Source organism: Podarcis filfolensis, assembly GCF_964270895.1.
Source record: "Podarcis filfolensis genome assembly, chromosome: 14".
In the NCBI taxonomy this organism is placed as follows: domain Eukaryota; kingdom Metazoa; phylum Chordata; class Lepidosauria; order Squamata; family Lacertidae; genus Podarcis; species Podarcis filfolensis.
In genome coordinates, this window is record NC_139616.1 from 46557927 (window position 1) to 46571119 (window position 13193).

The window sequence follows — 13193 nt, forward strand, 5'->3', positions numbered from 1 at the left end:
AAGAGTCAGAAATCAGGAAGACCAAAATTTTAACAAGGAATGGGGAAAATGTATAACTTATCTTAAAGACCATTGTAAACAGTTAAAATCGTTAGTAGGACTGGAATATCACTTGTAGTTTGAGGGTGAACTTTGGATACAATGGAGATGTAAAAGGTTTGGATCATCATAAAAGATGCAGGAGGAAATGATTAATAATAGGACCCGCAAAGGGGAGGATGGAAGTCCAGGCAATTCCTTGGTATCTTGTTTTTATGATTTATGTTTGATATATCTCTGTAAAATTTTAATTTGAAAAACCAAATAAATGAATTAAAAAGAAGTAGAACCAGATGTCAGATCTAGAAGCAGATCTAGAAGGGGGAAGGCAAGCTTTCTAGGTTTCCATTCAACTTAGGACAGAATGTGGGACTTGGTGGAACTTTAGCTTGAACTAAAAGAGACAAGCCTTGTGTTCTTATGTTCTCACACCGGGAGGCTACACCTCCCATTTAAGAATAGCCATGAAACATCCTGGTGTTAGAACCGTAAGGCTCATAATCTATAATCCACGCTGGAGTGGCAGGCTGCAGAATAAGCAATCCTATATTCTCTCCCATGAGAAGTTAGACTGGCTCCCTCTCGCTTATCTTTCTGCCGGCAGCCTAAGACCCTCCTGTTCAGACAGGTCTTTGAAAACTTAGGTGAAGGCGATGCTGATCACTGGGCTCCTGTCAGGTCAGGCTGGATTTTAACGCCAGTTTTCAATGTGTTTTAACTATTGCTTTTATCTAGTTCGTGTTTATTATGTTGTACTCTACAATGATGCTTTTAGATGCTGTAAGCCTCGAATCCCAACTTGGGAGAAAGCCAGGATATAAATACATTTAAATCATCATCATCGTCCACTGCATGACTTACTAGCACCATGTGTGAACCAAGTTCTTGAAGATGAAACCATTTGAATCAAATCGAAACCAAATGAAGACTGCAAGGACAGGTCATTGCCAGCCCAAGGGATCAAGACGCAGTGGGCACAGAATGTTGACGGGCTGCTGGGAGAGGAAGGAAAGGAACGACTGGGCAAAAGGGGGATGTAATGGAGTATCCTGGACAGGGACACTTCAAGCTGCAGCCTTTTGTTGAAGGCCCCACATGTCCTTCTTAATTTCCTGAGCCGCAGCCTCCCTTGTAAAGACTGCCTGATTTTTCTCAGATTCTGCTCACCAGCCTTTTCATGATGAGTTGAGCGGTACAGCTGAAATACGCAGGAGCTGGGTTGTCGATTTCATGCAAAAATGGTTTGGCAGCAAGCAGGGACAAGGTGGGAGGAGCAAATACTATGTGAGAATGTGCCTGGGAACAGAGGCTAGCAGCAGATAGAATGCAGACTGAGGCTGCGTGAGGACCAAACGTTTAAAGCGCGTGACTTCTGCCCAAGAAAGGGAATTGCAGCTCTATAAGGGGGAAATGATAGTTGCCAGGATCCCGTGGGGAAAGCCATGCGCTTTAAATGTACGGTGCATGCACAGAATGAGAACGCAAGCCAAACCGCTTCTGGGAATGTGCTGGACCACAACAGATGTGGTGGGTGAAATGGCGAGGGAAGAAGGTATCCAAGGTTCCTGATCGAAAGGCTAGGAGATTATCCAGCCAAATGGCCTGGACAAGGGTCAACTCTTAAGAGAGATCACAGAATTGGAAGATACCACAAGGGCCATCTAGTTCAATCCCCTGCAATGCCAAAAACCTTTTGGCCAACGTGGGGTTTGAACCCACGACTCAGGGATTAAGAGATGCATGGCTGCTGTGGATGGCAAGGAACCTCATGTTGTCTTCTCCCCAGTAAACAAAGGTGTATGGCACCATGATAACCTGGTCCTTCTTTCCAATCCTTTGCCTTCTGCTCCCCTGCAGGCAGAGGACTTTTGAGTGTGATGACATTGCGTCCTGTTGCCTCTTTCCATCAGACACAGGGGTCCTGCTCTGGGTGCTAACCACAGATCCCTCAGAACATCTCATTTGGCTTTCCTAAGTAGAGGAAGGCAGGAAGGGGATGAGGCCACGCAGCAAAACCCCAAAATGGCATCTTCCCAGCAGCAGCAACATATCACTGTTTGGATGCTAGGAAAATGCCAGGAAAATGAGGATGCCCTGTTGTACAAATGGATAATTGGCACACAGATTTCACTGACCCAACTAGCCCGGGTGGCTTTTGTATGAATGAAAGGAATGCACAGAACGTAGAGCTGCCAGGAGCTGGTAACCATGTTGGCTAAATGGAACTTCCATGTACAAGGGAAGTATACACCAGAAACCAAATGCTGGGGACAAGCAGCACAGAGAAGGCGGTCGTTTTTAAGGCCCACGTTTGTGCTTTCCAGGTGCATTAGCCACTGCAAAAGTCTTTGGGCAGCAGCCCATAAATATAGTAACCGGATCATCACTGGCGGTGACTAGAAACTGAATGCAGGGGAAGCCTCCGGGGGTGTCATTGTCGGAGTAACCATATTTCTTAAACACAAACAGCAACACAGGGAGGCATAGACTGCTCTGCTCAAAATGGCGCCAGGCCCCATCTTATGCTGGGGCGCAATATTCGCGTCAAGGGTTGGGGGGAATCGCTTGCGGCAAACACACAGACCCTGTTCCTCCCCAGTACGCTGCTCTTGCTAAGCAGTGGGTATCAAAAGGGGCACATCTACTCTGCAGGTAGCAAGAAACCCAGGCCCCATTGTCTGCTGGGAAAAGATGGGAACTACCCAAGGCAAATGTGGAGACCCCTGGCATTTGATCTGATGAAGAAGCGTTCTCCTTACATCCTTTTTGGGACACTCCCAGGCATGAAAATAAACCTGACTGAAAGTAGACTGAACGGCAAAAGCAGCCAAGGACCCCCCAACCCTCTAGGACTAATTTACAGTTGGCCAAGAGGCAGCATTGGGGTGAGACAGATCAGACTGTTGACTGGGCTACTGTGCTTCTTCCAGGAAAGGTTTCCCTGTAACTTCCAAGTAGGAACTAAATGCCCAACCAAACACATCCAAATCATACAGCTTTGGCCTCTTGGTTATGGTGCCTCGACCACCTCCCCAGAGCTCAGCAACCCCAAACCTTGTCATTCCTGCTTCTGCAAAGCGGTGTTGGCTTTTGGCGTACGGCAGGCAGTTCTGTCGGCGCCTGCGCCCGTGGCCTGCTCCAAGCGGAGCTTACGCTAAGGGGCAGACTCTTACCACGTCAGCAGCCATCTTTATTGCCTCCTGCAGTCCATAGAGCTTTCCCGCCACCAGGTAAACCCCAGCTGTCCACACAGCGCAGGCCTCATGGACCCAGTGCTCCTGCGTGTCCCCGGCAGGGTCCGGAGGTGGCGGCTCCGCTTTGCCGCATTCGTGCCTCCTGGGTTTCTCGGCGGCTGCGGCTGCTGCTGCCGCCACCGCCGCCTCCTCTCCCTCTGTCCTCTCATCGCAGCAGTAACAGCTTTGTAGTTTCCTAAACATCCCCCTCGAACTGGAGCGGAGAGCGCTCTGTTTCGCTGAGTCAGCGCCACTGTCCAACCTTGGCGGCTTTCCACCCGGCGTACTAGTTGCACAATTATTATCTGTCGCTTTGAGCAGCCTTTCCGCCGGAGACGGAGGCTCCTCGCCCAGCCCCTCCACTTTGATCTTCTCTTTCAGCCGCGACTTCTTCTTCGGAAGGCAGTCCTCGGGGTAGTACGGCCCGCAGAGGTCCCCCTGGTCCTTGTAGTTGGCCGGGTTCCGGCACAGGCAGCAGACCAGGCAGGTGGCGTTGAGGGCCTTGGAGACCACCGGGCCGAGGTGCATGGTGGACGACAGAGGCAGGGCGGCCCGTGGCTGCTGCAGGGATGCGGTCCCCGAAAGCCCGGCCTGGGCAGACGGAGACGAGGAGGAGCGCTCGCTATTGTGCAGCCGGGCCTCTTCGGCGGGAGAGTTGACGACAGTGCAGGTGGTGACAAACTCGTTCTGCTTCTCTACCCGGACGTACGGCGAGAAGGGGGGCGCCCGGCTGTCCGACCGCAGCCGCTTGCACGAGACGTACTTGAGCCGGATTTCGGGCTCGGCCGGGCTCAGCAGGGGAGCCTGTTGCGGGTGCCGCCTCTTGGCCCTGCTCTTGCACCTCGAGGGCACGCTGGGGGCCTTGCGGCGGCTGAGCCGCTTCCTTTGTCTCTTGGTGTAGCCGTTGTAGTTGGAATGGTTGGCCCGCTGCTTCTGGGCCCTGGTCTGGGCCTGCGAGGACCTCCCCTCGGAGCTCTCGGCGCTGCTGAAGCCTTTGTCCTCGGCCTTTGGCTTCTTCGCCTCCCTTTGTCCCTCCTCGCCTTTCCCTCCTGCCGCCGCCGCTCCCGCCTTTTCTCTGGATGCAAAAAGCAGAGCGGGGCTCAGGTGAGGGCACTTCTCCAGGCTATTTTTGGCCGTTCGGAAGGCCGCTACTTTCCCTTTTCGGTTCCTCTTCTTGGGCAGCAGGCCGGTGCCGCTGGCAGCCATGCCGTCACCGCTGTGCTGCAACGTCTCGGGAGATGAATAGGCCTCACCCTTGAAACAGTTGGAGGACAGTTTCTTACTGTTCATTAGTTTTCCTCTGAAGGATCTGTTGTTCGGGCTTCTGCATAATTGCTCGGCTGCTGGAGCGGCGGGAGCCTTTTGTGACAAGGCCTGGTTTAATGGCCTGGCTTCCCCCGCTGCTGGGGCTGCGCCTGCATTCTTTGAGGCCTGCTCCCTCTCCGGTGGCAGGGACGGGCTGAGGGGATTACTGTGGGAGGTGGCGGCAGGGACGGTGAAGGAGACGGTGGCTGTTCGGCAGGCAAACTTTTTCAGGTTGGGAGAGGTGATCTTCTGGACGATGGCTTCCAGCTTCAGGCCCCGGCCTTTCCTTGGGGGAAGCACTTTCGTCTTCATCGCTCCCTGGAAGGCGGCCCGAGAGGTGATCTTGATGCAGACGTCGGGGTTCTCCTTCACCTGAGGGGACTTGAGCACCACTTCGCAGGAGTTCTTAGGGGACAGCTTAGCCTTTGCCTTTTTGGCCAGCGGCATCCTCTTGAACAGGCCGGCAGAAGCTTCCGGCTTCTCATCCTTCGCGTTGCTGCCGCTGTGACTGTTGCTCCTCAGGACCAAGTTCCTCTTTTTCGCAGGAACCGGTGGGATGAAGGCCGACTTCCTCTTCAGGCTGTGAAGCGGCTGCTCGGACATCTTGCCACCCATTCCAGGCCTGGCTTTCGGGAGGGCCAGCCTTTTGCTCTCCCTCTCAGACCTGCTTTGGGGGCTGACCTTAAAGGAACCGGGGAAGTGGTTGTTTGGCAGAACCTTCTTGGGTGGCTTGCCCTCCTTGAGCCCGGCATCCATGGCGCTCTTCTCTCTCCTCCGCTTGCTGTAGAAGACCTCCTGGGTCCTGGTCCTGGAACGAAGGATCATGGACTGCTGGTCTTTCGCTTCCGTTTCAACGCCATCGGCTTCTTTCGCCTTGTGACCAGAGTCTTCGCTCTGTGCCAAATTTGAGACCGGAGGGGAAGCAGAGTTGCTGGGCTTTGGAGAAGGTTTGCCATTGGCCTTCCTAGCCTTGAAAGCAGCTCTCTGTTTCAGGACGCACGCTGTCTTCTTGCCTGACTTCTCTTGAGGGGTTGAGGCCTTTGCACCTTCCAAAGGATCTGGCATCCTGGGCTCAGTCAACGCAGTGAATGAGCGGGTACACATCCTCGCTGGCAAGCCTTCTGCTGGAAACCGGGGAGTTTGGCCATGGGCGCTCTTACTTGGCATTTCAATCAGGTTGTTTGGACCTGGGCATTTGCTGGCCACCATGCCAGCTGCCTGGTTGCCTGTGCATGGGCTTGACATGGGTTGGACGGGTTCCTCGCCTCCCGACAGCCTGCAGTGGACCTTCTTACTGCGAAGGCTCTTGCCCCTAGATGTTGGTTCTGAGGTTATTGGCACCTGCTCAAGAGAGCCTTGGTTAGTCACCAGCGAAGCTGCCAGCGTCTCTGCCTTATCTGGAAGGGCGTTTTCACTTCCCGCCACCTCCTCCTCAGGCTTCAAGTGGTGCAGGGAAGATTCGAACCAACTTTTCACTTTTGTCTCTGTGCCAACGGCTGGGCCCAAGAGGATAACGGACTGATCAGATAAGTGCGAAGGAGGAGTGGCACTCTCTTTCTCGGCCGCGTTTGCCATTTCTTCTGCTGAACCTGGCGTGTCTTGCAGGGAGAGGGCCGGGGCGTTCTCTGCTGGCTTAGGTGTAAAAGCATCATAGGTCAAAGACTTTTGTTCAGAAGCCGCTAGTTCACACAAAGAGGAGTACTCTTCAGGTTCCAAATCGGATTCTTTCAGGTCTGGAGAGGACATCATGGGGAGTTCACTGAAGTCTCCTCCTGAGCAGGACTGCCTGGTGGTGTCTTCCAGCCATCGCTCACTGTCTGCTCTGGTGGCCTCGTCGTAAGTCAGATTCTCTCCCTTGCTTGCCTCCTGCGGCTGATCGAAGCCCTCTGCTTGTTGGGGCGCCTGCTCAGCATCGCAGAGACTCAGGCAGCAAGCATTTTTTTTCTCCTCGGACGTCTCGCTCAGTTTGCCAGAGAACAAACTCTTGGAAAGGTCTGATCCTTGGAGGCTCGACCCCAGCTCTTTCCACGTGTCGCTGAGGTTTTCGTCCGGCCAGTCAAAGTTCTCCATGGCGTTTTCAGAACCCACTGAATTGGCCGTGGCATTTGAGTAGCAGCTGAAGCTTGTGGCCTCAGAGCTGGAAGTGGCAGCCGAGATGTTGGGTTTGGAATTGTAGCCCACAGAGCTGGTCGTTTTCAGGGTATTTTTCGTCTCTGCTGTTGTAAACGCCACCTGGGAGTTGTTGTAGACTTCCTCTGTGAAATTCTTCCCGTTATTCCCCCCCAGAGCTTTGTCCAACTTCAAGGGCTCAGCGTGGGCATTTGAGTCCCCCTGATTGGACCATGGACTTTTGACTATGGAATCCAGGCAGGTTCTGTGGTTCTCTAAGTGGAAAGGGGATTTGTCAGGGTCTTTGTTTGGAGCAGGGGGGCTGGCCCAGCCTTTGTCTGCTTTCTCGTTGATAGCATCTTGCAAACCGATGATCTCAGAGGCGAGCTCCTCCTGAGACAGGGCGCTGAGGAGCAGTCTGGGGCAATCCCTCTCGTTGGTCACAAACTTGAAGCTCTCCAGGGGCAAGCTGGTGTGGATGCTTTGGAAAGAATCGTCCGACTTGGTGGACATATCGTCCGGAGAAGTCACCGAGCACGTGGATACGGACTCGGGCTTCGCCTTGGAGTTGCTGTTGACGCGAGCTGGGCTGCGGCTCTGGTTGCAGTAGAGGAAGCTCCTTTCCAGCTGCTCCTCAGATCCACTCAGGTAATCCCCATCCTGGGTTTCAGCGTGGACCGACTGCGGGGTGCTCAGGGGGTCTGAAAGGGGAGTCCCTGCCTGCTCAGCAGAGTAATTGTTGCCTTCGGGGCTGCAGTGCTGACCCTTTAGCTGCTCTGGGGTCCTTGGCGGGTTCTTGATGCCTTTCTTCTGGGGCATCCCCGTGGACTTGGAGAGGAGAAGCTGCTGGACGGTGTTGGAAATGTTTTCGACTTGGGAGGTGAGCGCCGTCAGGCTCTGCAGGCTGAGATCGGACAAGAGGTTCTCGGGGATCTTCTCCTTCGGCATGCTCTTGCAGTTTGCGGGCGGCTGGGCATCTGGGCTCGCCCCGTCGGTCGGCGAAGGGTTCAACAAAGGCATAAAATGGCTATGGTCGGAGAGGCTGGCTGGGAAGTTCCCCGTGCTCAGAGACTGCTGGCTGTATTGGAAATTCTCCAAGTTGGGCATCAACGGGGAAGGCGTCGAACTGTACGAGGGAGACCTACCAACCGAACGAGCTGGGGAATGGCTGGAACTGGGGCTGAACGTTTGGTAATACTGGTCTGGAGTCCGCACAGGGGCATCAGCTTGACAGTAGCTCTGTCCCGGCTGGTTGTAATGTTGGTATTTTGCGAGGTTTTGATAGTGAAGGGCCTCCTGGGCATGGTGTCTTCCTTGCATGGACTGCTGCTGCTGCTGCTGTTGTTGCTGTTGCTGCTGCTGCTGCTGGTCGTAGCTGATTCGGTTAGGCTGGTAGCCATGTAGGCCCTGGACCCGCTGCCCAGAGGGCAGGCTGGCGGCATTCCCCAGAGTCCTTTCGTGTTGCGGTGGCGCCGAGGGAGCGTTGCAGCTTTTGTAGGAATGCGCGGCCTGGCTCCCGCTCTGGACGGACGTGTACGTCGAGGAGGCCGGGAACGACTGGGAATGCTGGGTGAAGTGGGCGCCCTGCGGGAAAGACATGGGGGAGGCCACGTCATTCTGGATCTTCTGCCTCGGGAGCTTGGGGTAGGTCAAGGTGGGCTGCTGCGGCTGCTGCTGCTGTTGGAGGTGCAGGGAGTGAGTTCGGAAGGGGAGCTGAGGGGCCTGCTCGTGGTATTGCCTGGTGCCAGAGGAGGCGGCTGTCTTTTTCAACAAGTTCTCCTCATATTTAGCCACCCCTCCTGGCAAGGGTTGCGGAGGCGGAGGCGGCTGTTGCTGCGGTGACCCCCAGGCCTGCAGGCCTTCCTCTCCGGAATAACGGGCCGGATAGGGACTGTTCTCTTGGACAGCGTAATTTGGGAAGGACGCCGGCCGGCCTGGGAGTTGCTGGCTGCGTAGCTGCTTATTCCCCCGGTGATATTTCTCCACGGTGCTGTTCTCCCCGTACCCCTGGTAAGGCAGGGGGGGCTGCGGCGGCGGCTGCGGCTGCTGCTGGCCGTAGTACTCCTTCGCCACCATCCTCTGACGCTCGCAGTGCGGCCCGGCCTGGCTTTGATGCCTGTAATTCTCCAGGCGTGATGAATCTTGCGAAGATGCCGGCTGGTAGTTCTGCTGGTTGCCATGGAAACCACACCTTTCGCGGAAGGACTGCATGGCTGGGCCTTGTTATCTGTGCAGAGCGGGGAGAGAGAGAGAGAAAGACAAGGGGGGGTTCAAACAAATGGATTTTCTTCTTCCCTGCTTTCCACCTTTCCACCTTGTATCTCCCCCAGCCCGTCTCCCCTGTTGCCTGTGCTTTAAAAGCAAATAAACAAACACATGAGGCGAATGCTTAAAATTATATATGTACGTGGGTGTGTACATACATAATAGATAGGCAGTATCCATTATACTATACAGATAGCTGGATTGATAGATAGTAAACAACAACAACAACAAACTGTTCTTTCACCGCTGTAAAAAGCGTTATTCCGGTCTGGGTGCAACGTTCTGACTTTAAAGAAGGGATGAGGAGAGAATGGAGTCTCTCTTGTAACCCACTCCCCAAAAAACCAGAGAGAAAATTTGGCAAAAGGTAAAGCAATCAGCCTCAAGAGAATGGTGTGTGTGTGTGTGTGTGTGTGTGTGTGTGGACTCACAACAGCAGGAGGTGGTGGAACATCCATACCATTTCATACCCCTTTTCTGAATGCTCCCCTGGTTAAAAAGCAAACAACACCCCAAAGGAACAAGCATAGCACATCAGGGACAAAGGCCAGCCCTTGCACGCTAAGCTGGTTTTCTCATTGCAGGGACCTTTTCGTGAAACACTCCACTTAGAAGTGATGCAGTCCCTTCGAGGACCTGGGCAAGGTGATTGGGAAGGTAGCAGCCATCCAGCTGCAGGTGTGCCTAGAGGAAGCCAATTATCTAGATCCCTCCCCAAGTCCCAGGCTAGCACACCAGAATTATTTTCAGCAGCACAGCTGAGGTTGGTAAAGAGGAGATGCAACTAGGCTTTGCATGCACCAGCAAGCACGGGTCGGTCACCCATTCCGTGCTCTCTTCGAGTCAATACAAAGTCGGCAGTGGTGTCCTGGCTACGGATGGCGGGATTAGGGGTAGGGGAAGAAATTCGTTGCTGTTTGCATTTTGATGAGACACAGCCTAATTTGCACTTCTTGAACCACTATGTGAACCGAAACACAGCTATCCGTCAAACGGTGCACCTCTACAACCAAAGTGGACAAAAATGCTCATGGGAGGGAGTATTGCCCATAAAAATGCATATTTTTGTGGGGGATTAGCATACAAAAATGTGGGGGAATTACTTGCAAAAAAATGTGCTTATCAGATTGGAACAAAAAGGAGAAGCCGGAATTGACAGATTCATCCATCCTTAGCTGTATTTTTGCATCCCTGCTCCAAACGTTTTCGTTGTTAAAACAGCAGAGAGATTATATTCTGATATTTCTGGCTCCTATAATCTGGTTGCAAGGCCCAGGATCTGTCCCTTCCAGCATTTGATCCTGCAGTTCCTCAGCTCTCTGGCCTGGATGCTCCTCCTCACCCTTCCCCCTCCTTCCCTCTCTCTCCATCCCCCCCCCCCCCCGCACCGACACAATATCTCCCAAGCACCGCTCCGCAATTGCTGCAGCTCCATCTGGAATCTGTCTGCTCTTTACAACTGACGTCTATTAGGAAGGCAGCAGAGAACAGCAGTGATAAAACCATCCTGGGTTTCTGCAGTTCTCTGCTGCGCCGCCGAACAGCGAGAGCACCTGCTTTTGTGTGTTTTCAGCTGGGGATGTTGACAAGATGCAGGTTTTGCATTGAGCACGTCTTGGCTCAGGAGTGATATGTGCTCTCCTCCCACCAGCTCTACAGATCTAAGGGGAGTCTCGATTCTGCTTGCTTGGCAACATCACCCAAAGATGCTGTTATCACCCAGCCAGTGGGCTATATTTAATAATTTTTCCCAGCACAACCTGAACCGCGTCACCCTTCTTCCTCCCCTGTGCTCCGTCGCAATCTGCTAGAAGTCATGTCCGTGCGGTGCACAGACAACACGCACAGGGCAATTCTGTGCATGCCTGATGGTTTGAGCATGTGCAGATTGTGTCCTCCCGTAAAAACCTGCCTGCACATGAGAAGGCCTGCTCTGTGTCCCCACACCTTCAGGGATTAAACAAGGGGTGGGAAGAAAGCGTATAGAACAGATCCTTGCCGACCTTTGCACTCTGGCTTTCAAACTCTCTCCCCCCTGGGGTTTTCTCTTGACCTCCTTGCTATTGACCTTTTGAGGCACTACTGATTTTTTGTGTGTGTCTTGGATTTCTTTCTCTTTTGCGTGGTTGGGAAGAATTAAGAGGGCTGGTCTGTTCTGTTCTGCTGTTGCCACGATGCTGGTCTTGCCCCCCCCCCCCCGAACTGATCACAGAATCATAGAATTGGAAGGGATCACAAGGATCACCTAGTTCAACTCCCAGCAATGCAGGAATCTTTCACCCAACGTGGGACTTGAACCCACGATCCTGAAATTAAGAAGCTCATGCTCTACCAACTTGAGCTATCCTTCGGTGTGGTTATGCTTCTTTGTGTGGCTGTTGCTGGTTTTTTGTGTATTTTAATTGCTTTTTTAATGAGCCGCTTCAGGTGTTTGAATTTTGAGAGGGAATATTTTAAGGCGGGAGGCAGTTAGATTGCACCCCTGTGCTGCCCCTGCAAACACGCACAAAGCAGATCTGTATGGGCAGTGGCATCAGGATCCCTTGTTCGTGTGTCAGAGATCCACAGTTCAGAGAAGGGTGACCAAAACGGTCAAGGGGATGGAGTGACTCTCCCACGAAAAAAGTTTACAGTGTTTGGGACTCTTTAGTTTAGAGAAAAGCTGAGTTAAGAGGCAGCACCGATACAGTGGTACCTCATGTTAAGTACTTAATTCGTTCCGGAGGTGAGTTCTTAACCTGAAACTGTTCTTAACCTGAAGCACCATTTTAGCTAATGGGGCCTCCTGCTGCCACCGTGCTGCCAGAGCACGATTTCTGTTCTCATCCTGAAACAAAGTTCTTAACCTGAAGCACTATTTCTGGGTTAGTGGAATCTGTAACCTGAAGCGTATGTAACCTGAGGTACCACTGTATAGGTTTTTTAAATTATACATAGCATGGGGAAAGTGGCAGAGAAAAATCCTTCTCCCTGTCTCCAAAACATGAGAACTCGTGGATATCCAATAAAGCTGAAAGGTTGTAAGATTCAGGGGAAATAAAAGGAAGTACTTCATTATGTGACACATAGTTAAACTTTGGCACTCGCTGCCACAAGAGGCGGTAATGGCCACCAACCCAGGTGGCTTCAGAAGAGGATTAAGCAAATTCATGGACGATAAGGCTGTCAATGGCTATGAGCTACAATGGCTCTGCTTCAATGGTCAGAGACAGCAATGCTCCTGAATGTCAGCTGCTGGGAATTACAGCGAAGAAGGTTGTTCTTGGGCTCAGATCCTGCTTGCAGGTTTCCCGCAAGCATCTGGTTGGTTATTGTGAGAAGAGGATGCTGGACTAGATGGGCCATTGGCCTGATCCATTATTATTTTCTAATAATAATAATAATAATAATAATACAGTCATACCTCGAGTTAAAGACGCTTCAGGTTGAGCGTTTTCAGGTTGCGTCCCACGGCAACCCGGAAGTACCAGATAGGGTTACTTCCGGGTTTCACCGCTCGCGCATGCGCAGACGCTCAAAATGACGTCATGCGCATGCGCAGAAGCAACGAATCGCAACCTGCGCATGCGCAGACACAGGTTGCATTCTGCTCAGGTTGCAAATGGGGCTCCGGAATGGATCCCGTTTGCAACCAGAGGTACCACTGTAAAATAGCAATTTTATTATTTGTACCCCGCCCATCTGACTGGCTTGCCCCAGCCATTCTGGGCGGCTTCCAACATATATAAAAACATAGTAAAACATCACACATTATAATGATGCTCCCACCCTTTTTCCTTGCCACTTCTCGGAATGTTTTCTTTTCTTTTCCATACCCACACGCACACCCTGACCGGGGGAAGAGAACATAGCTGGCTGGGTTGGAACCCGACCAGTCATCCTCTAGCTTTGCTGAAGCCCGCAGGCTAGATGCGAGCTACGCCTGCCTGCCGCAAAAGATGTGCCCACACCTGCACGAACATTTGCACACAGCACACAGGTATGTCGCCCTTGACACCCAGACTGTGGAGCAGATGGGCAGCAGCCAATTGAGCACTGGCATGCAAAATGCCGTGAGTCCCGAGGTATCGCCGGGATGGATGAACAGGAGGGAACAGGAGGTTGGCGTGGAGGAGGAGCTGAGGCTGGGGAATAGAGGCTGGAGGAGGCAGGTATATCTCCCTGCCAGGATCTGGCTGCCTCGGTTGAAGAAGCAGGACTCCCACTACGCTCCTTCCCTTCTGGGGAAAGGAGAGCAGCAAC

At 52.7% G+C, this 13193-nt stretch overlaps 1 protein-coding gene across 2 annotated transcripts in view; it reads right to left on the reverse strand.

The window, feature by feature from the left end:
• The window catches only part of RAI1 (retinoic acid induced 1), a 218834-nt gene that overhangs the window by 14243 nt on the left and 191398 nt on the right, over nt 1–13193 (reverse strand). Inside the window, exons 1-2 of one of the 2 annotated variants that reach the window (XM_083585561.1) lie at nt 10712–10738; nt 3213–8913 (exon numbers count right to left, since the gene is read on the reverse strand). In XM_083585561.1, the coding sequence (XP_083441687.1) occupies nt 3213–8897 (5685 nt within the window). In that variant the 5' untranslated portion in view covers nt 8898–8913; nt 10712–10738. Of the gene's footprint in view, nt 1–3212; nt 8914–10711; nt 10739–13193 lie in introns of those variants that run through there. The other variant, XM_083585560.1, reaches the window with a different exon arrangement.